The 20,852-nt window shown below is 53.4% G+C and overlaps 6 protein-coding genes across 6 annotated transcripts; 4 read left to right on the top strand and 2 right to left on the bottom strand.

Moving 5' to 3' along the window:
* Window positions 1-511: 511 nt before the first annotated feature.
* Window positions 512-1,471, top strand: PpBr36_00490 (uncharacterized protein; the record flags this gene model as incomplete). Its single annotated transcript, XM_029887683.1, has 1 exon — window positions 512-1,471. The coding sequence occupies one exon, from the start codon at window positions 512-514 to the stop codon at window positions 1,469-1,471; it is 960 nt and encodes a 319-aa protein (XP_029752144.1).
* A 356-nt stretch (window positions 1,472-1,827) lies between these two features.
* Window positions 1,828-4,254, bottom strand: PpBr36_00489 (uncharacterized protein; the record flags this gene model as incomplete). Its single annotated transcript, XM_029887682.1, has 2 exons — window positions 1,828-3,819; window positions 3,919-4,254. The coding sequence occupies 2 exons, from the start codon at window positions 4,252-4,254 to the stop codon at window positions 1,828-1,830; spliced, it is 2,328 nt and encodes a 775-aa protein (XP_029751027.1).
* An 853-nt stretch (window positions 4,255-5,107) lies between these two features.
* On the top strand, window positions 5,108-9,033 carry PpBr36_00488 (uncharacterized protein; the record flags this gene model as incomplete). The annotated part of the gene is made up of 4 exons (XM_029887681.1): window positions 5,108-5,113; window positions 5,223-5,331; window positions 5,412-8,245; window positions 8,368-9,033. The coding sequence occupies 4 exons, from the start codon at window positions 5,108-5,110 to the stop codon at window positions 9,031-9,033; spliced, it is 3,615 nt and encodes a 1,204-aa protein (XP_029751026.1).
* Window positions 9,034-10,732: 1,699 nt separating this feature from the next.
* PpBr36_00487 (uncharacterized protein) lies at window positions 10,733-11,563 on the top strand (the record flags this gene model as incomplete). The annotated part of the gene is made up of 2 exons (XM_029887680.1): window positions 10,733-10,882; window positions 10,997-11,563. The coding sequence occupies 2 exons, from the start codon at window positions 10,733-10,735 to the stop codon at window positions 11,561-11,563; spliced, it is 717 nt and encodes a 238-aa protein (XP_029751033.1).
* Window positions 11,564-11,880: 317 nt separating this feature from the next.
* Window positions 11,881-14,864, bottom strand: PpBr36_00486 (uncharacterized protein; the record flags this gene model as incomplete). Its single annotated transcript, XM_029887679.1, has 5 exons — window positions 11,881-12,437; window positions 12,547-12,724; window positions 13,369-13,455; window positions 13,543-14,265; window positions 14,385-14,864. 5 exons carry the CDS (start codon window positions 14,862-14,864, stop codon window positions 11,881-11,883), a joined length of 2,025 nt encoding a protein of 674 aa, XP_029751032.1.
* Window positions 14,865-17,263: 2,399 nt separating this feature from the next.
* Window positions 17,264-20,197, top strand: PpBr36_00485 (uncharacterized protein; the record flags this gene model as incomplete). The annotated part of the gene is made up of 5 exons (XM_029887678.1): window positions 17,264-18,489; window positions 18,589-19,003; window positions 19,084-19,289; window positions 19,380-19,621; window positions 19,710-20,197. 5 exons carry the CDS (start codon window positions 17,264-17,266, stop codon window positions 20,195-20,197), a joined length of 2,577 nt encoding a protein of 858 aa, XP_029751035.1.
* Window positions 20,198-20,852: the final 655 nt, after the last annotated feature.

Below are 20,852 nucleotides of genomic sequence, written 5' to 3'. Positions count from 1 at the left end.
GAGACGAGAAGGAGCTTGGGGAGGAACTGTGACGAGATGGATTTCAATTTAGGGAGATGCAATATTAATTAATTACCTACCTCAGATGTCATGTGACTGTCGAATTCAATGGCCAATCAGATCACTTGAGAGAAGTGGGCACGGCACTCCACCGGCCCGTCTCTCGCTGATCGGCGCATGGGGTGGGTTCGTCGCCATCCTCGATTGCTTTCCAGCCCTTTGCGACCAAAAATCGACTCCTACAATCTCAAACTTAACCCCGTCATCGCCAAAGCATCCACCAATCCGTAAAACGCAACCTCTCAGTCAGAGCGTCAGATCACATACATAGCTATACTACTAGTATCGTAAGGCCCAGCCATGGTCGTGTCTCCAACAAGTTTCCATTTGAGTACACTTTTGGATCCTCCAGGACCCTCCATCTCTCTTTCAAGAGGGCTCACCGCGGATACTGAACAATGAATTAGTCTAAAGGCACCCGGAAGATTGTTTTGTATTCACAGAGATCGATATGGCGACCTCGCCCGCGCAAACTACCTCAGACACGGCCATAGGCACGGTCGCAACAGCCGATCAAGTTGGCACCCCTCAGTCAGAACACGATCATCTTGGCACGCGCGAGTCTGAGAACCAAACCACTTTGTCACCACAAGTCTCTGAGAGTGGCCGCTTGGATTACATCAAGGAGCCTGCTGTTACAGAAACCACGGAATCCTCCGGCTCCTCTGCCAATTCCACTGCCAAGGTCGACGCATCGTCGTCTTCCCCCGCCGCTCTGCCACACCCCGAACCTGAGTCGGACAGCAAAGAGGCTAGCAAAGACCCTGCTGCGGAGGATGATGCCACATCGTCACAAAATCCAGCCGACTCGCAACCGCAACTACCCAACGAGCCCCTCCCAGAAGCTGAAGACGATGGCTGGACCTATCAATGGGATCCAACATACCAAGCATACTACTTCCTCAATCGCTTTACTGGTCAAACCACCTGGGAAAATCCGCGTCAGACCGTAGCAGCAGCCTCTTCCTCGACCGCTGATCCGACGCCAGCCCCTCCGCCCCTCCCTACCGTTGCTGGGGGTTACAACCCGGCCATACACGGAGACTATGACGACTGGGTTGCAGAACAAAAAAAGGCAGGCCAACTGCCCGAGGATGAAGATGCTGCCGAGAATGCGCATCCGGCTGATCCAGCAGCGGCAGCCGTGTATGCTTCAGGCGCTCAATTCAACCGCTTGACCGGACAGTACCAACGACCGGGCGTTGGTCCTGAGAACCACAGCGATGATGCCAAGTCGCGGCGACAGATGAATGCCTTCTTTGACGTTGATGCGGCGGCAAACTCACACGATGGCCGTAGCCTGAAGGCTGAAAGAGCTGGGAAGCGTCTGACTAAGGGCGAGCTGAAGCACTTCAAGGAGAAAAGGAAAGCTAGGAAAGAGGAGAAGCGGAGGGCTTGGTTGCGTGATTGAGACCATTCGGAAAGAAACTTGTCGCTATTACGGTCCCCGCTTTGAACACGTTGAATCTGCTGAGCCTCGATTTTTTTTTTTTTTGATTTTTTTTTGGCTACCATTCTAGATCTAGGATAGAAATATTCAATGATTATAGGTCCGGGAGGAGAAGAAGCTTCAAGACTCGCATCCCCATCGACTACAATAGAGTGCAATCGCGGGCCTTCCTATGTACTATTATCCCTCCAGGGATTCAACAGCGTTTTAGATTAGACACGGCATGGATGCATTGTGCCGATGCATTTGATGTCAATGTCGACCTCGCATGAGAAACGCCATATCGACCATGTCTCTATTTTATACCATCTGATATATCATTCATCTTCATCATCTTCCTCATCAAATGCCATCTCAAGATGAACACTCTCGTCGTCACTGTCGCTCGCATCTCCAGCGGATGCTTCGACTGGCTCCTGTACTGGTGGTACCACGGACTCGAGCCCCTTGCCCTTGTCCTGCCTCTTGGCGGGAATCTCGGATTCCACCTCGACGCTCTTGCGCTTGAGCACCAGAGGCACGAAGGGCGCCTCGTTTGATCTCTCCCCGTCCAAGGCCGGGCCGTCGACCTCCATCTCGATGCTCTGCAGATGTTGAGAAAACCCAACGGGCTCTGCGGCCGAGGCCTCCATCTGCAACTGGTTCTGGACGGCCAGATCATCCTCGTCGTGGACGGCCATCACCGCCGAGGCCCTAGCCGGCGCTGCCTCGTCTTCTTCTTCTTCTTCTTCTTCTTCCTCGTCGCTCCCTTCTGCTCCACGCCGCTCCTGCCCGGCCGCCGCCAAGACGCTGCCAAAGTGGTGCGGCCTGGTGCGCAGGTTGCTCCTCAGCAGCTCAACGGCGGCGTCGTGCGGGTGCTGTCGGGCTAGGAACGGGTACGTGTTGGCAAACAGCCGCCCACTCCTGTCCATGTACGGGTGCAGCACGCCTGCGAGCATGGCCGGCTTGTCGCGCGAGAGGATCGCCGTGCGGTCGAGCAGCGCGCGGTCGGCCTTTTTGAGGTGGTGCTGCGGGAGGTGCGACAGCGCGGCCTCCAGCAGGTCCCGCGCCGCCGCGATCAGGAGCTCGTCAACCGTGGCGCCCTGCCTGTGCTGGGTCCCTGTGGAGTCCTTGTCCTTGTTAGGCAGGAAGAGGTCGGCGTTCGCCTGGACGCTCCCCTTGCCCGCGCCTGCCTTGGCGCCGTTGTTGCCGTGGTTCGGCCGGCTGTCCTCCGCAGGCTTCTGCTCCGGCGCGAAACCCGCTGCGGCGAGCAAGTCCTGACAGCAGCTCTGGATGACTGGGCCCAGGGCGTCGACGGAGATCTTGGGCAGGGTTGGGCCGCAGATGAGGAGAATCTCGCGGATCAGGGTGAATGTAACTTGACGTGTGGCGGATAGCTTTGGGTTCAAGGCGTGGGCGCGCACGGCCTGGTCGAGTATCGAAGAGCTCAGGGGTATCGAGCTCTTACCCAGACGCCGCACCAGTAAAAGCTGGAGCTGGAGCGCCGCAGCGTGGAGATGCGGGAGCACACTCCACAGTTCATCGCGTTCCTCCCGCCCGATCCCTGGGTTCAGTTGCGTGCCGAGATCGCGCCCGTGGCTGCCGGGCGTCGGGGCATTCACCATCAAAACTCTCGAACTGAGGTCGGTAAGTGCCGCGACGGGCAGAACAACGGTAGACTTGGTGGGGGTCCGTATGGCCTCCGAAATGGAAGCGAAGAGACCGAGCAGTCTTTGTGCTCCGCAGCTCAGACCTGACCAGGAGGGTAGTTCTTCGGCCAGTTTTCCACCTCCTTCTGGCTCGCCGTCCGTGGAAACGTTGCGCGATGCACGTCCCGTCGAGGGCTCCCAGGACTCATTCACAGCCCGGAAAATCTGGTCCGCCGTGGCGTGAGAGTCCTTGATCCACGCGGCGAGCAGGTTGGCCCACTCCTCCGGGTGCGTGTTCTTGGGTGCGGTGTTGTGCAGCAGTACGGCGAGACGCCTTGAAGCTTGCTGCAGGCTTGAAGGCACCACCACCGGGTCCGAAGAGGTAGGGGCCAGGTATAGCCGAATTACAGACTTTATCTGCGCGTTGAAAGGGCGCATAGTCGTGGGGTACAGAGGCACGAGTGCACCAAGTGCGCTGATGATGGTTTCGACAAAGTCCAGGGGCGCCTTGGGGGACTTTGACGTGGCCGGTGACTTCAATATCTGAAGACAGGCGTTTGCAAAGTTTGGGATTGTAGGCGTGGCGATTTCCCTGACCAGAGTTGGGTACTCATGTAGAAGAGTGTATATCCTCACCAGAGTAACCACGCACAGTTCCTTTGCAGACACAGGATCCGGTTTCTAAGCAGTCAGGTTAGCCAAAGCGGGTCTGATGAAAGGAAGGAGAGAGCCTCTTTTTTTTTTTTTTTTTTTTTACTCCCATCCACTTCTTCTCCTTACCTGAAGCATAGATAATAGCCCACGAACCCAGGGTTCGGCAGCCCTCAAACATTCCCACCCTCCAGCATCCACAACCGACTTGACTAGAGCCATTCCCGCAAAACGGCTCGCGGGTGTCTTGCCGTTCAGAAGGGTGGTGATGTGTGTCTTGAGCTTATGCACAAGCATCGCCGTCTCGTTGCCGCCATCCTTGGGCTTCTGCTCGACAGGCGCCGACAAAGCACGACCAGAGTGGATGACATGCTGAACAAGGCTTGGGCAGACATTGAGGAGATCGTCGGCTGGTGTCGATTTGAGCTTGCGGCATACGACACGAAGGTCGGAATTGGTAGCCATGGCGCAACCTGAAGCTAAACTGAAAGCCACTGAGGCACAGGCTTATATTTCAAGCCAGCTAGGCCGGGCGAGTTTAAGAATGAGAGTTTGGTCTGGAAAATAGGCCCCTTTCAGAAAATGAGCCGAATTTCCTGGGTGGTTTTTGCTCTTTTTTATTCCCACCCTGTGACCATGTACCCGTCCGTGTACTTATCTCAGTGTCGAGATTCGTACAAGTAAACATTGTAAATATGAAAATATAAAAAAAGTGCCACCGCTAGAAATTTTGGCGTTGTCTCCACTCTATGTCGCTTGGCGGTTGTTTGCGCCGCCCGCAGTTCAAGATCACCGCTGAGCGCCTGCATGTGAGAGAAAAATTCAGCGCCAATAAAGAACATATACAGGGGTGGGGCCGGCACTGAAGCTATTTCCCCCCTGGCCCGCAGAATTGAATTGATCCACCTTTTACTCTGCCAACACAAGCACTGGTATCCATTCTACCAGGAACATACATCACCTCCACCCCCCAGTCCCTGACAAGCCTGACTTGACCCTGGAACATAGAAGTCTTTTGAGGTACTTGCAAGCTATCAGCACACCAAAATCCCCTCTGCAAGCAACTGCTCAAATATTTACGACGCCGTAAACCCATCTAGACGTCATTCTACAAGAGCACAAGCAACTTTGGTGCTCCCGCGCTGCGTTATCCTGGTTGTCATTGCTGTTGTTTTGAGTTTAGACATGCAGTAACGAACTTCAAAGGCTTTTTTTTTTTTTTTTTTTTTTTTTTCCCATCTCTTTTCACCGACCTTACAACCCAGTTATCTAAACTCCTCACGACACCCGTTGTGCTACCGGGGGGAGACACGACGCCATGAGTGTAAGCCTCCCGTTCGAATTGAATGATGTTCTCATTCCCTTTGAAACAGCACGTCACCCTGATCAATTAACTAAACAATCGGTCAATCATACTGTTTTACCGCCAATAGAAAGCTGCCCACTACATACAGCTTCTCGACGATGCTCGTTGCGACGGAGATTGGGAAGCCGTCCCAGAGCTTGTGCGCAAAGTTCGAAAGCATGCGCCGGACCGAAAATGTACCGCATCCTACCACTGCGATAACGTCCTGGTGCCTTTGCTGGACACGATTGGACTGATCCTTTTCCATCAACAACAGGCTTGACCCTGACCGCCGAGATCGAATGCGCCATCGAGAAGAACGCCCAGAAGCTCTCGCCCGGTGCTGACCGGCCCGCTACCACCGACGGGAATGCCACCGCAGAAGGCAAGGAGCTCGAGGTCTCGAGCGAATTACCCCGGCTCCTGTCCGCCATCGACGCCGAGACGTCTTTCCCCGAGGATAAGTACCAGGCAAACGTCTGCGTCGGGTGGCTGCATTGGGTTGTTGGAGAGTACCACTTGGCAGCCGTCCGGTTGCCGAGGGCCTTTGAATCGGAGCAAATCTCTGAGGGCCAGGCATCCGAGTGGACGAGGGTCTGCGCCCTCAAGTCGGCCTACCTGCGCGCCAACGTGCTAGCTCGAGCTGGCAATCGGCTAGAGGCTCTGCTCGTCTTCAGAGATGGCCTCCCGTCCTTGTCCATCGAGTGGACGCACCAAAAGTCCCGCAAGCAGCTGCGTTACTGGTCGGAACTCTTCCTGACGGAGTACTGCATGATGTTCAGCAGCTCGCTGGAGAAGGGAGAGACCACGCTGGATGACCCCAACAGCCTAGCGTGCTACCGCTCGTGGGCGAGGTATTGGGAGTCTGCCAAGGGTGTCCCCGTTGCTGGGGGTTATGGTTTCCGCGGATCTATCCCTCGGCGCGTCATATGGGGTCAGTACCACTCCGCCTTGTCCGCCATCGTCGAGGAGGACCTGTCTTTCCCGACCGGCTTCATCGCCGCGCCCTCGTCCAACGACTCGTCGGCGAGGAGCCAGTTGAGGGCAGAGTTGAAGAACGTGGAAAAGATCCACGAGACGCTTCTTCTTAACGAAACGGAGTTTCCCAACGCCGAGGAAGAAAGGGAGGAGATTGAAGAATTCGTCCGCCTGACTTGCCAGAACTGGAGGGTTCTCTGTGGACGGGGATGGAGGGATCAGGATCTTGGTCCAGGCGGCAGAGAAGGACTCAGCCGTGGAGTGTTGGACATTCTCTACCGTGCGTCCATGAAGACGTACCACTCCACCTCGATCCTACGCCATCTTTTTACCATCCACGTAGCTGTAGCAGAGTTCGACCTGGCTTTCAAGGCATTCGACTCGTACTTGGAGCTTGTCAAGAAGGGCAAGGCCCGGGTGCAAAAGTCGGGTCAGCCCGAGCCCAGTCTGGACGACGAGGCTACAGTTCTGGAGACGGTGTCTGCTGCCATCGCCACTCTGTGCAGGTATGGTCATCGCCAGGCCTCGGAAAAGGCGATTAAATTGGCAGCCGAGCTCGAGGAAATTCTCAACAAACTGCCAGCTCAGCCGCAGGTCGAATCAGGAAACACACTTCGGGAGGACGAAAGTGCCTTCAGTGCAGCCGGCGAGACTGTGGCCCCGAGGATAATAGCCCTTGCTTGGCAGGCCATCGGTCTGGCCAATGCGCAATGGGCACGGATGACTTTTGATTCAAAAAACAGGGGAGACATACATGCCAAGGCTATCAGGAGCCTCAAAAAGTCGCTATCTGGCGATCTCAAGAGGACGGGTGATGTCAGAGGCATCTTCGCCCTGGGTGTTTTGCTTGCCGAGCAGAGGGATCTCACACCAGCGATAGAGCTTACCAAACAGGCTCTCCTTCTCGGCAAGACGTCCCCCGGCACCCAAAACGATTTACACAATGGTTCACACTGGAGAGAGCGGTCGCTTATTCCGGTATGGCATCTATTGTCGCTGCTCCTGAGTGCACGTCAAGACTTTGTCATGGCCGCTCGCGCATGCGAGGGTGCCTTTGAGCAGTTCAAGGATCCCTCTGTCCTCTTTGGAAGCGAGCAAGTCTTCAGGAGTGATCATCTCAACGAGGCCGAGCAAGGGGCGGGCTTGGTAGATTTGATGGACGACTTTGAAAAAGAGAGTATCCTCGAGGTGAAGATGACGCAACTTGCTTTGGTCGAGCTCCTCGAGGGCCCCAAGATTGCCGTCAATGCCAGCTTGGAACTGCTCAGCCTGTTCAACAGACTTTACGGCACCGTCGAGGAGAAGCAGACATCCCCGCCTAGGACAGAACAGGTCCCCAAAAGCTCGGCAGGCACGATGCGAAGCATTAGGGGAAGCATATTCGGGAGAGACAAGGAGAGGACCGGGAGGCCCTCCACGAGGCAGCCATCGACACTCGAGCCCATATCCTCGCGCCCCACGACGACTCACAGCATGGCGCCGACTATCCAGGTCACCCAGGAAGATGGCGAAGCGGGAGATGCCAGCTATGCCAAGAAGGCGGCGACTGTTTCTGGTAGGAGCCAGTCTCACAGGCGTCAGAGCTTGCGCAAGAGAGACAGTACTCGGGGACGATCCGCGAGCGTTGGGCCTGCCCCGCACCAACCTACCGTGGTGGACGGGGAGAGCTATTTTACTCCGGTCAGCGAGGTGGGACCATCTGCCGAATTCTTTGCTCCGGCTCCGAAAAGGCCGGGGTCGTCTGCAGGCGCCCCCGTTGCGCTGACACGGACCTTTTCACAAGCCGAGTCGTTTGCGTCATCCTCGAGGGGCAGGATGTCTGCGGCAGACTTCTCGGACGTGTCGAGGGGCGCGATCGAGTTCAGTCCTTTGCTCTTGCCACTGATTCAGTTCCCCAAGTCGAACGAGCAACGGAGAAGAAGCACGATTCTTATTAAGGTTTGGCTGATGATTGCGGGATTCTATCGCCGCGCGGGACTCTACGACGATGCTAAAGCCGCCATCGCCGAGGCCCAGAGACTTCTTCAGGCCTTGGAGGCTGCCGTCGCCAAGGAGGAGACGGTTGCTTTTGGTGATTCAGGCTGGGCCAACAGCAAGAGTATTGACGAATTGTGGGGAGATATCTGGGCTGAGGTAAGTTTTTTTTTTTTTTTTTATTCTTTTAATCCCATCAAAAAAGGTGGTGCGTGCATGGTTGCAGGTGGTATTATGTGTGCGCTGAATATCATATCAACTAATCTGATTTGGCAACCTAGATGGGCAACTTATCTGTCGCAAGAGATGTTCCATATTCCGCCCGGTCCGAGTTCGAGTCCGCCTTGACGCACTGCCCGGCCCATCCAGCCGCAACCATCGGCCTATCCAACATTCTTCTCGATCTGTACAGCGAGAAACTCCCGCCTCCACCGACAATCCCTGGCTTGCAGTTCAATGATCATAACCTGATCTTGGGCACCAAATCGGCGCAGGATCTCCCAATTTTCGGCTTGGAGCAGAAGCCAAAGCCGCAGGAGCAGCCGTGTCTCCCCAAGGAGCCGCTTGGTCTGAGGACGACTGGGACGCCAACCAAGACACAGCCTCGGCAGCAGAGGCCTGGAATCAAAGCCGCGGGCGCCATCGAGTCGGATTCGCCTGGTGCAAAGGACACGGAGTCGGAGCTGCAGGCGCCGTACAAGGCACTTTCCCTGCCCATCGTTGACCGACTGGCGGCGCGAGATCGGGCTCACGGACTGTTGACGGGCCTGACGAAACTGGGTTCGGCATGGAACATGTCGGAGGCGTGGTTCGCGCTCGCGAGGGCGCACGAGGAGAGCGGGCAGGTCGAGAAGGCAAGGGAGGTGCTTTGGTGGTGTGTCGAGTTGGAGGAAAGCAGAGGTGTCAGGGAGTGGAGATGTCTTGGGAATGGGGGTTACATCCTGTAACGAGGTTGTGCCGGATCGGTCTTGATTTTGGCATTTCTTGCTTTTGAGGGTCGCAAGGATTGTGATGGGAGACTAGTCTAATATAATCCAACGGACTGGTGGAGGACAGAATTGAAGCTGCTGCCAAAACTTTGTTTTTTTTTTTTTTTTTAAAGCATAATAATAGTATTTGCCTGTCATGGCAAGCGGGGGCGGGGAGATGCAACTATATGTATATATCACTTAGCTACCTACCTATGGAGATGGCGAGAATCATTGCTACGGCTGCGCACAAAGGTGATGGCGGAAACATCCACATCCCTTTCCCGAGGTGGGACAAATCGCATGATAGCAGCGCGGGCGAGACTCTCACCGTCGAGGCCATAGATCACATTAACAAGGATGTTGTAATAATGTCCTCGTCGCGAACCTTTGTATCCTTCGAACTCTTAGTTCAAGTAGTATGAGAACCTCGACAGAAATGGGTCGTTCTCCACAAGATGACTGGAACAAATGCGGAAAGCTTGGAACCTAAACTTCTTACGCGGGTTCGATATGCTTATTTTATCGCACCACTGGTCCAGCGCAACGGTGATCTGGTGCCGGGCGACTTGATTCGTCTCAAACGTGTGTTGGCCAGGATTCGGGGTGCGGATCCATTCCCCAAAACAGCCAAGAAATGTTTTGCCTGTAGATAGTGTGCTGGGACTGGTGTGGCCATGTTGGCGATGAAGAACGGCGAGAGGATGAATAGGGAGGGGACTGGGGCTGCATGGCGGCTGGGGATGGGAAGCAAAAGTGGCAGAAAAAAAAGAGGATATAAATGTAAATGCAAAGAGAGTAACAATAAGTAAAATAATAAAAAGTCAAAGTGGCCATTCAGATCGTGTTGATACAAAAGATAAACATTGGTGTGAATACAGAGGTCTGCTTTGATATATCTGATTCTCTTGTTCAAAAACAGTACAAGGCTAAGAAGAAAAAAAAAAAAAAAAAAAAAAAAAAAAAAAAACCCTCAGATGGACAGGGACCCTAAATGGATGATGGCTTGTTTTAGCTAGACTGACTTTTTTGTTCTTAACAAAAAAGATAACGTCTCCTACTCTCGAATTAGCCTCGGATTAAACCTACAATATAGCATCATCTTTAATCATGAACCTCAGCGGCCGTCGTTTGAGTATACGTAATATCAATTGCGATGGAGAAGGCCTTCACGGCTCTATATTAAAAACGACGTACGATACGTTGGTTGCTTGTGCAGCCTGAATCCCACCTCAACGCAACCCAAGAAAATCGGGATTACAGGGAAACAAGTCCCCAAAAAGTATTGACGATACTGCAATGGCAATTTTACAGGGTCCTCGGAGTATATGGCTTTAGCTTGGAATGTGTACTGTGAATCATTTGACGGTAATTCTTTGCGGGGGTATATCGTCGTAAAAAGTTGTGTTGGCCGGGGTTGGTGGTTGGTACCCAACATTCTCTATCTTGCCAACTAAAGAAACCAAGAATTGGTCTGGCTTGACACTTTCACGTCTGGATTTCATGGCTGCCATTCGGTAAAATTCTGCCCAAGTACCTTTTTTTTTTTTTCTTGTTCAGAAAACAGTTTCCAAGTCCAAATACATAACGCGATACCCATGCAATAAAAAATAATAAAAAAAGATCAACATACCACTCTCACACAACAAGAAAAAAGAAGGCTCTTCTCAAATTCAAGATGCCACCCGCCTCACCAATCGAGCTCACCCTGGTGCTCGCTGCAACGCGAGACATGGGCATCGGCCGCGCCGGGACTCTGCCATGGACGGGCCTGAAAAAGGAGATGGCATACTTTGCCCGCGTCACCAAGCGTCTCCCTGCAGCGGATGTAAGTATTTTATAGTCTCCTCCCTCCTTACGCCCAACATGAGCGCTTTTTTTTTTTTTTTTTTACAAACGTTGAGAAAACCCAAAATAAATGGCCTTCTGCCTTCAAAAAAAGGCCAAGCAAGCGACGACGGCACTCAACGCCGTCATAATGGGCCGCAAGACGTGGGAGAGCATCCCGCCCAAGTTCCGCCCGCTCAAGGGCCGGCTGAACGTCGTCCTGAGCCGGTCGTTCCCGGAGCTCAAGGCCCCACCACCGCCGCCGTCGCCATCATCGGCCCTCACGATGAAGACAGACGCGACAGACACGACTACTGCTGCTGTGGATCCGGTCGTGAACGACAGGGAGCCCATCCAAGCCCGCTCGCTGCCCGAGGCGCTGGCGTACCTCGGCCAGCTCAGGGAGCAGCGCCAGGCCGTGGGCAGAGTCTTCGTCATCGGCGGGGCGCAGATCTACGACGCCGCCCTGGGCCTGCCCGAGACGCGCCGGGTGCTCTTCACGAGCGTCGCGTCCGACTTTGAGTGCGACACGTCGGTGGCGCTGCGGCTGGGCGAGGGGTCCGGTTGGAGAAGGGCGTCCAAGGAGGAGCACGACGCCTGGGTGGGCGACGAGGTCCCGGCGGGCCTGCAGGAGGAGAACGGGACGCAGTACGAGTTTCAAATGTGGGAGAGGTCGGATTGATCCGCTGTAGTTTTTTTTTTTTTTTTTTTTTTTCTGGTGATGATATGGCTACCAAAAGAGGGTGCATCAACCAAGTCAAAAACATCGATTTTGCTACATACCCCTTGTCCCATTTCTTAATGGCGAGGCTATGATAACCCGAGAAAGCCCCCAAACAGTCACAGCTACTGTTACAGCTAAATAAATATACATAGCACCCCTTGGAGTGTGCTGGAAGATTGTGGGAATACATTATGATCAGATCATGCTCATGACCTCAAAGTCGCCCCCACCCGCAGAGAGAACCCTCGTATGGCAACTAACCCTCCTGCCATAATCTAAACCTTCTTTGTCGCAGCCGCCGTATCGGCTGGGATCTGCGCCTCTCCAGCCTTCGGCAAGATGCCGACGAGCTCCTTGGCCGGGATGTCAACAAACTGCAACTCGCCCTTGAGGTCGGTCCGGAACGCCTTGTGCATCTCGAGGAGGGCATCCTCGTCCTTGAGCTGATCCAGCCTCTTGAGCGAGGCGCGCATGTAGCTGACGACGGCGGCCACCTTTCTGACGTCGACGTCCGGGTCGCCCTTGAACAGGTTCCTCCACACGGCGGCACCCAGGACGGCGTCGCCGCGGACGATGCCCTCGTCGTAGGCGAGCATGAGGCCGCGCCAGGCGACGAACAGGTCCTTGAGGTGGTGCTGGCGCAGCGACCGCGAGCTCATGCCGTGGTGGACGTCCATGCGCTCCTCGGCCTCGTAGAAGAAGGCGTCGACCAGCGACTTTTGTGAGCCCTCAAAGGCGTCCTGCGGCAGGCAGCGGTAACGGACGACGGCGAGGTACATGTGCATCATGGTGATCTGGGCCCATGTGCTAAATGTCGGGGGGAGACCGAGCTCTGTTCATTGTCGAAAAAGAAGAGAAAAAAAAAAAAAAAAAAAAAAAGCAGCCTTGTTAGCTTGAAGATGTCGATAGTGTTTTTGTGGTCCTTCTCGATCATGACGAACCTGTATGCCAAGGCGAGGAGCCCTCGCCAATCTCCTCTCCATCCTCGGCCTTCTTCACGAGACCCTTCTTGCGTTGGTTGGGGTCTATTTTGTACGGCGCCTGCTTGGAAAGGGACTTGTACAGGTTATTTGCGTAGTTGTAGACTCGATATGTTTGGTTGTATACGCCCGGCACTCGCTTAATCAGTTTGTAGAGGAGACCGGGACTGTCGTCTCGACAGGCCCTTGTGGTGTGCATCAGCCTTTGTTGCTGGTGCTGCCTCGATCGGCTCGATCTTGGACTCGCTGGCCAGGCTCCTGCTGTTGCTGTTGATGTTGCTGTTGCTGTTATTGCTGCTGCACTTGCACTGCTGGACCTGGATTGTAAGACCTGTCGGTGGACTTGCCGCCCGAGCTTTGGCGGGACTGCCTCTAAGCAGGCCCGACACGTCTGGATAGGAAGCATGTTGGGAAGTCTGGATTATAGCTCAAGGTTGTTGAGGGTTTGTTCAGTTTGGAGCTTGGCTGCTTGACATCATGAAATCGGGATTAAAAAAATAGAAGTGGGTCCATGCAATCGCGAGGTGCAAATGGCGTTTTAGCGAAGTGTTCTTTTACCCTAACCCTTGATTGGATATGCCTCGCGTTCGCGTATCTAGACTTACAGAAGCTATCCATACATGGGATGGCCTTCTTTGAATTTATTAGGTATTATTACAAACCTACTATACAATATCTTGATTCCTTTCAAATCCTTCCTTGGATTCCTCGGTCAAGCTTTGAGAACACCAGGGAGGCATTCGTACCGCCAAATCCAAAGCTGTTTGATACCGCCACGTTGACTGTCTTCTCCTGCGCTTGATTTGCCACGAAGTTGAAGTTTGGTCCAACCCCTGGATTCACAAGGTTCCTCGTTGGAGGCACTCGGTTCTGCAATAAGAAGTTAGCCAGAGATGCTCGCAAATGTCTCCAATATCATAGAAAAGCAAGTAAAGATATAAATAGGATGCTACTCACCTCGGAAACTGCCAGTGCTGTGAAAACGGCCTCGATTGCACCAGCCGCACCTAGCAAGTGACCAGTCGACCCTTTCGTGCTACTGACTGTCACCTGGTCCTCTCTCTCAAACCCTTCGTCACCGAGCATGAGAGATCGAATGGCAAGGGCCTCGGCAGCATCCCCTGACCGAGTGCCGGTAGCGTGGGCGTTGATGTAGTCGACCTCGGCCGGTCTGACTCCAGCATGCTTCAATGCCTTCTTCATGGCAGTCAGCGCACCCGATCCGTCTTCCCTCGGTGCCGTCATGTGGTGCGCATCTCCGCTACATCCGTACCCCCTCAGCTCAGCCAGGATCCGCGCGCCCCTACGCAGAGCATGTTCGAGCTCCTCGAGCACTACGACAGCTGCGCCCTCGGCAACGACGAAGCCGTCTCGGCTCTCATCGAATGGTCTGCAGCTGGCGGAGGGGTTGTCATTGAAAGCCGTCGACAACGATCGTGACCTCGCGAAACCGGCGAAGGTCAGCGGATGGATGCACGATTCGGAGCCTCCCGCAACCATAACGTCTGCGTCACCGAATGCGATAAAGCGCGCCGCGTCACCAATAGAGTGGGCACCTGTCGTGCACGCAGTCGTCGCAGCATGGTTCGGGCCACAAAAGCCATACCGCATGGCGATATGACCGGCAGCCAGGTTGATGAGAATCTTGGGGGCGAACAGCGGTGACACTTTTTTGTAGCCCTACAGTCCGGAGCAAATGACTTTCTTAGCTTATGTGCCTCTCTACGAAGCGACTTCCGACAAATGCTTGCGCATATGCGTCGCGTCGTCGTCAATGGGCTGGCTGGTTTTGGTCTCACATATTTTTGATGGGCCAGTGCTGTGTTGTAGATTTCCTCAAGGTTGCCAATACCACTTCCCAAGCAAACCCCCGTCGCCTCTAAGTCATGAGGCGTCTTCGGCCTCCACCGGGCATCCTCCAGAGCCATGTCAGCCGAGGCCACGGCATACTGGGCGAACCTGGACATACGTCGCTGGTCCGTAGCGTCGAGCCAGTCCGAGGGACGCCACAGTCCCGATGCCTTGCCGCCGTCTACGTCGCCTGCAGCACCTGCATCTGCATCTGCACCTGCACCTACAGCTGCAGCTGCAGCTGCAGCAGTTGGCACCAGGCCTGCAACGGTGCTGGGAAGCTCCTGCCACCTGTCAAGCGGCTCTAGGTGCTTGACGCTCGTTATGCCAGAAGCCCCGGCAATTAGCCGCCGCCAAGAGTGTTTGGCTCCCACGCCCAAGGGCGTGATAGCGCCTATGCCCGTGAGTACGACTCGCCTCAAAGACATTTCCCAGACGGGAGCAGAACAAGGTTCGTTTGCCTCTCGTCTCGAGATAAGCGACCGAACGCCAAATCGGGCAAGTCAGCTCCCACGTAGGCGTGAAAGCATTCAACAAACTATAGATAAAAAAAAAAAAAAAGAGGGAGCATAAAAAAAAAAAACCAAAAAAAAAAAACCGCGCGTCTAGATTAAATTAACGTTGGTCTGCTGGTCCATGCCCATGATGGTCGTCCGTTGTGGAGGTCTCTGGACAAAAAGCCAAGATTGTTTCGTGGAGTCGTGCACTGACAGGGAATCCCTCTAAAATTATCCGGTGCTGTGGGAGAAAACGGAGCGACGGTTGTTGGATTCGATCGTTAGTCAATAAAGCCAAGCCTAAGTTCGCCCTACTATACCCAACGTGTATCAACGACAAATTTGCTTCACCAGGGATTTTTTAGAGTTACCTTGTGTAGTGGTGGTAGTCAAAGATTGAACCCGAGGCCAATGGTGCCATGTCAATCAGCTGCAACTGCCCATGCATGGCCCCTGGCCTGGGCAGGTTCTGAGTTCTAGGCCTTCCAATAAAATCTTGCTTCAATGCAAATCACGTGAGCGACGCTCATTTTCAGTTCTGACAAGGGGTAGGCAGTCGGGGTGGGTGTAACCGTCGGGACTCAAAAAGGACAGAAAGAACTATTGAGGTTCGATTCGGGCTACGACCCTGAATAAACATTTTGGGTTTTGTTTAAATAGGAAACCGAAAAAATAGCCACGTCGTCAAACCCGGAATTCAATCACACTTTACGCGACACCAACAAACAAACTGGCGTAGACTTAGTTTCCGAATCCGGGGGGGAAATAAGCCAAGAAACGAAGATCACCACTGTTTTCCGACTTTCGGTTGTTTCTTGCGCTGCCTATGCTGGTAGTACCTACCTAGGCAAGGTAGCTTACTAGTCTCAGGTAGGATAAGTTCTGCTCACCTTTGTTTATTCACATTTACATCAATCAGCCTTCTGACTTCCCTAGAACCGCTAAAAGAAACTTGGGACGACAGAAAGAAGTAGCTTCATTCAACTGCAAAGTAGTTTACTTTTGCACACGCCTTGAATCTATCTACAAAGTGGTACTCCTACGACCTCTGTACCAGAATCGGTGAGTGTTGCGACATTCAACGTCAGGCTCTGCTCATGGAAGACCTCTCAATTTCATGGAACAATACTGGAGACAATGACCACGTATCAGTATTTACCAACATCAGCTGTTGTCCCTGTTCATCTTCCCCCGCAAGGTCTTCGGCACATCTCAGCACTAGCTAGCCAGGGCTTGCGAACTGCTCGGGCAAATTCGCTTGGACTCGGTGGGAAAACGGTTTACTAACAGCCACTGGCCTTCATCCCATCTACATGCAGCACCCCTCTTCAAGTCAAACTCACGGATTCAGACAGGGCCAGGCGATCCAAGCAGTTCCCTGATCCAACAGTCTGTAGGGACAGTTACTCGCCTCACCTCTGTTTCGAAATCTCAAAGCCTGCCGTATCTATTACTTGATAGTCGAGTCCAGCCAATCCAGATCGTGCTCATGGGCCCAGCCCATGCGCCTTGACGAACGTCTCCGTCTCGAATCAAGTCAGCAACCAGCAGCCATTGCTCGGGGCTGCTGCCAAAGTGCCTCTGCACCTAAACTTTGGACAAACTTTTTCGTCGCGTGTCGTTTTGCCAGATACGTGAGCGATCTACGTACCTTGGAGTGAGCCTCATTAGGCAATACCTACGGTATCTACCTTGCCTAACCCACCCAGCCTTTGCTGCTCCCCCTCAGTACTCTAGCGTTTACCTCGGCAGCTTATCGAGGTCAGTTTTGCATGCGTGTCGCTTCCAGAAGTCCCCTGAAACAATCGGGAGAGCGTCGGCTGCTGTTCTGCCTAGGAGCTGTCGAATCTTCTCTGGCGACCAGTCTTCGCTCGCCGTATCACGGCCCGTTACTGCTTTACCCCTCAAGCATCTTGCGTCCAGTCTTTGCTTGGCAGGTTCGCGTACAAGGTGGGACTGGGATATCCGATTCACAACGACGCCATCCTGTCTTGTGACCGATCAACCGCATCCAACCCTCGGACCAAGCGCATCATTTTCGTCCGGGGTTGAAGCATTTTGGCTTAAACTCTCACCCAGCGCGGTGCCCCCCCACCCTTGGTGACCAGGATCTGGGTCTTTGGGACTTGAGCTGGGTAAATACGCAGTTTTAAACAGACATACTTCGGATAAAGACAAACCCCACATATAGATAGTCTTCTGCACTTCCACGCGACGACCTGCATGGCATCATCTTTCTCTGCTGCTACACACATAGATCGATTACATCGACAAACCCCTTCTGCTGTTGACCGGCTGGGAGTCCATCAAGTGTCTTTCTTTCAGACAAAATGGCCCCGTTTCCATCATCATCCTCAAAGGAGAAGCCGTCTGAGACGGCTACTCTGGTGGAGATGGTCGGCATAAAGAACAGAAACGGTGATCGTAGCAGTAAAGATGAGCCAAAGGCGTCGGTGGAAGTCAGTGGGCGGGAGGTGCTCGGCGACACGGGGTCTTCTCGATATGAGGACGACGGCTCGGCTATCACCGAGGTCAGTCGAAATAAGGCCCCCGTGGACGACATCAAAGAGCGCCTCTCTATGTGGGGTGAGTCCAGTTCCCGCACTCCTTATGGTGATGAATATGAAGGAGACGAAGGATCAGAATACGAACTTCTCCTAGACCCGAATCTCCCCGATGAGTACAGCACGGCCCCGACAAACCGAACCGACCCGGAGAGGTCCCCGGCGGACAAGGAGGTCAGCATCGAAGAGGATTCGCCCTACCCGGAGGTGCGGGCGGCCGTTCGGAACTATGACGAAGATTTGCCTTGCAACACGGTTCGTGCCTGGACCATAGGGCTCTTCCTGGTCGTCATCGGAGCCTCGATGAACACGCTCTTCTCCCTCCGATCCCCCTCCATCAGTCTCAGCTCCCTCATTGCCCAGATTATCGCCTGGCCCCTCGGCCATGGCTGGGCAAAGGTGATGCCCAAACGCAAGTTCAGCTTCTTCGGCATCCCCTGGTCCCTCAACCCCGGGCCTTTCAACATCAAGGAACACACCATCATTGTAGTCATGGCCGGAGTGTCGTTCAGTGTTGCCTACGCTACAGACATCATTCTTGCCCAGGTCGTCTTCTACAAGCAGGACTTTGGTATCCCGTGGCAGCTCATGCTCATGATCTCAACGCAGTCTTTGGGCTACGGCATCGCCGGTATGATGCGCAAATTCCTCGTCTATCCTGCGTCCATGATCTGGCCCGCGAACCTGGTCGGCGTGACCTTGATGAACGCCATGTACGAGAAGCCGCCGCCAAACGACCCAACCATCATTGGTGGCTCCATGCCACGCTACCGGTGGTTTGGCATCATAACCCTGTGCTCCTTTGTCTACTACTTCATCCCAGGATTCTTGGCTCAGTTCTTGAGCATATTCGCCTTTGCCACCTGGATTGCTCCCCAGAACCCCGTTGTCAACCAGCTCTTTGGAGGTTTGACGGGCTTATCGCTGATTCCCATCACCTTTGACTGGTCACAAATTGTCGGTTTCGTCGGCTCGCCCATGATCCCGCCCTGGTAAGTCTTCAGCCTCCACTCAAGTACTTCTTAGTCAGTCATCGTCATGACACCAAAAGATAGCACCAACACTGACTACTGGCTGACTGTCCTCGACAGGTACGCTATCGCCAACACTCTCATCGGTGTCGTTATTTTCTTTATCATCCTTACATCCGGCCTGCATTACACAAACACATGGTATGCCGACTACTTGCCCATCAGCGACTCCAGCACTTACGACAACACTGGATCGCCGTACAACGTCACCCGCGTCATCACCAAGGACTTTACCCTCAATGAGGAGGCATACAAGGCGTATTCACCACTGTTCCTGAGTACTACCTTTGCTCTCACGTATGGACTCTCCTTTGCGGCCATTGCATCCCTGATTGTGTACACTTATCTGCATCACCGCAAGACAATCTGGCTGCAGTACAAGAACGCAACCAATGAGGCCGAGGATATCCACATGAAGTTGATGCGAAAGTACGTTGAGGCTCCTACTTGGTGGTATATGATACTGTTTGTTATTGTAAGTTTCTGTCTTTATTGCGACCCCAACTGTTTACTGTCGTGTGTTATAAAAAATGCTGACGAGAATTGACTCTCTAGATGTTAGTCATCGGCTTCGTCACGGTACTCGCGTACCCGACCAATATGTCATGGTGGTCCTTTTTACTTGCCGTCGCAATCTCTTTTGCGTTTTCGCTTCCCATCGGCATCATCCAAGCTGTTACGAACAATCAGATCGGTCTTAACGTGTTGACTGAGTTCGTATACGGTTATATCCAGCCCGGTCGCCCCTTGGCTCTGATGATGTAAGTTTACTAGTTGGGCACCTTTTGGCTTGCAGAGTGGAAAAGAAAAACAAATCGCCCACTGACAACCATCGCGCGGGGGACTTGTAGCTTCAAGACTTTTGGTTACATTACCATGTCCCAAGCCTTGGGCTTCGTCGGGGATCTCAAGTTCGGTCATTACATGAAGATCCCGCCCCGGACAATGTTTATGTGTCAGGTTGTGGCCACAACCTTTTCATGCTTCATCCAGATTGCAGTTCTCAACTTTGCTTTGAACCACATAGACGGCATCTGCACGCCGACTCAAGCCGAACGATTTACCTGCCCAGGTGGCAAAGTCTTTTTCTCAGGTACACCCGGCACCCCTACCCATTCCGCGAGACATCACGTTCGTAGGCCTAAACATCTATACTGACTTTCACCAACCCTCTTTTCAAGCATCCGTCATTTGGGGCCTCATCGGTCCAGCCCGCATGTTCTCGCCCGGCCAGATCTACTCCAGCCTGATGATCTTCTTCGGCGTCGGCGCCGTCGTCCCCATCCTGATCTACTTTTACGTCCGCAAGTTCCCCAAGTCCCCCGCGAGGTTCCTCATGTCGCCGCTCATCTTTGGCGGCAGCGCGGCCATCCCGCCCGCCAGCCCCCTGAACTACCTCACCTGGGGCATCGTCGGCTTCGTCTTTCAGTACCTCATCAAGAAGAGGCACTTCAACTGGTGGAGCAGGCTCAACTTCCTCACCAGCTCGGGGCTGGACCTCGGCTTGGGCCTCGCCACCCTCGTCATCTTCTTCGCCTTTACGCTTAACAACATCAATCCGCCAAAGTGGTGGGGCAACAATGTCGTCCAGACTACGATGGATTTCACCGACACGGCCGTGAGGAAGCACGTTGCTGAAGGGCAGATCTTTGGACCTAGGACTTGGTAGACAGACCAGACTAGAAAGTGCAATAACTTGAAAACTTTTTTTCTTTTTTTTTTTTTTTCTTTTTTTTTTTTTTTCCTTCTTTGCACATACTTTTTATTTTATTTTATTTCGTTGTCCCTGAATCTATGTTGTTGAGAATATACGTCATCATTTCGAGATAGAACATATATACGTTCGTTCGTGAGAAAGTTGTTTGTGCATGTTCCTAACCTCGGTATTTGCCCACCCCCAGAGAGCGGTGTGCTTAAATGCAGAATAGTAACGTGTGCTATGCCAAAGTTCTTTGACTACTCATCTCATCTCTTCGGTTGCGGAAAAGGGTTCCGCTTCCCCCGACCACACGTCAGGACATGGCGTAGATATGAAACTCGCATACGAGAATTAGCGGACGATTGTTGCGAACCGCAACTTGGAGGAAATCGCATCACTTCGGATAAGTGGCAGTGAGGCAACTGGTGTTGAAGGCACGACGTGGGATAATTCCTTGGCCAGTTCTGCCAAGTGATGAGTCACTATGGCAAAGCTTGTCCACGTCGAATCACATCTGATCCTCAAGTCGGTTGCCCTTTCTCTTGAATCACCAAACCAGCACATGCACCGAGACAACCCAACACCATGGATGGCTATCATTTTCTCCATGCATTTATGACTCATG

Source organism: Pyricularia pennisetigena, chromosome 2 (genome assembly GCF_004337985.1).
Source record: "Pyricularia pennisetigena strain Br36 chromosome 2, whole genome shotgun sequence".
NCBI classification, from domain to species: Eukaryota; Fungi; Ascomycota; class Sordariomycetes; order Magnaporthales; family Pyriculariaceae; genus Pyricularia; species Pyricularia pennisetigena.
Note: the sequence above shows the minus strand (reverse complement) of the source record. Positions and strands in the feature narration are given on the sequence as shown.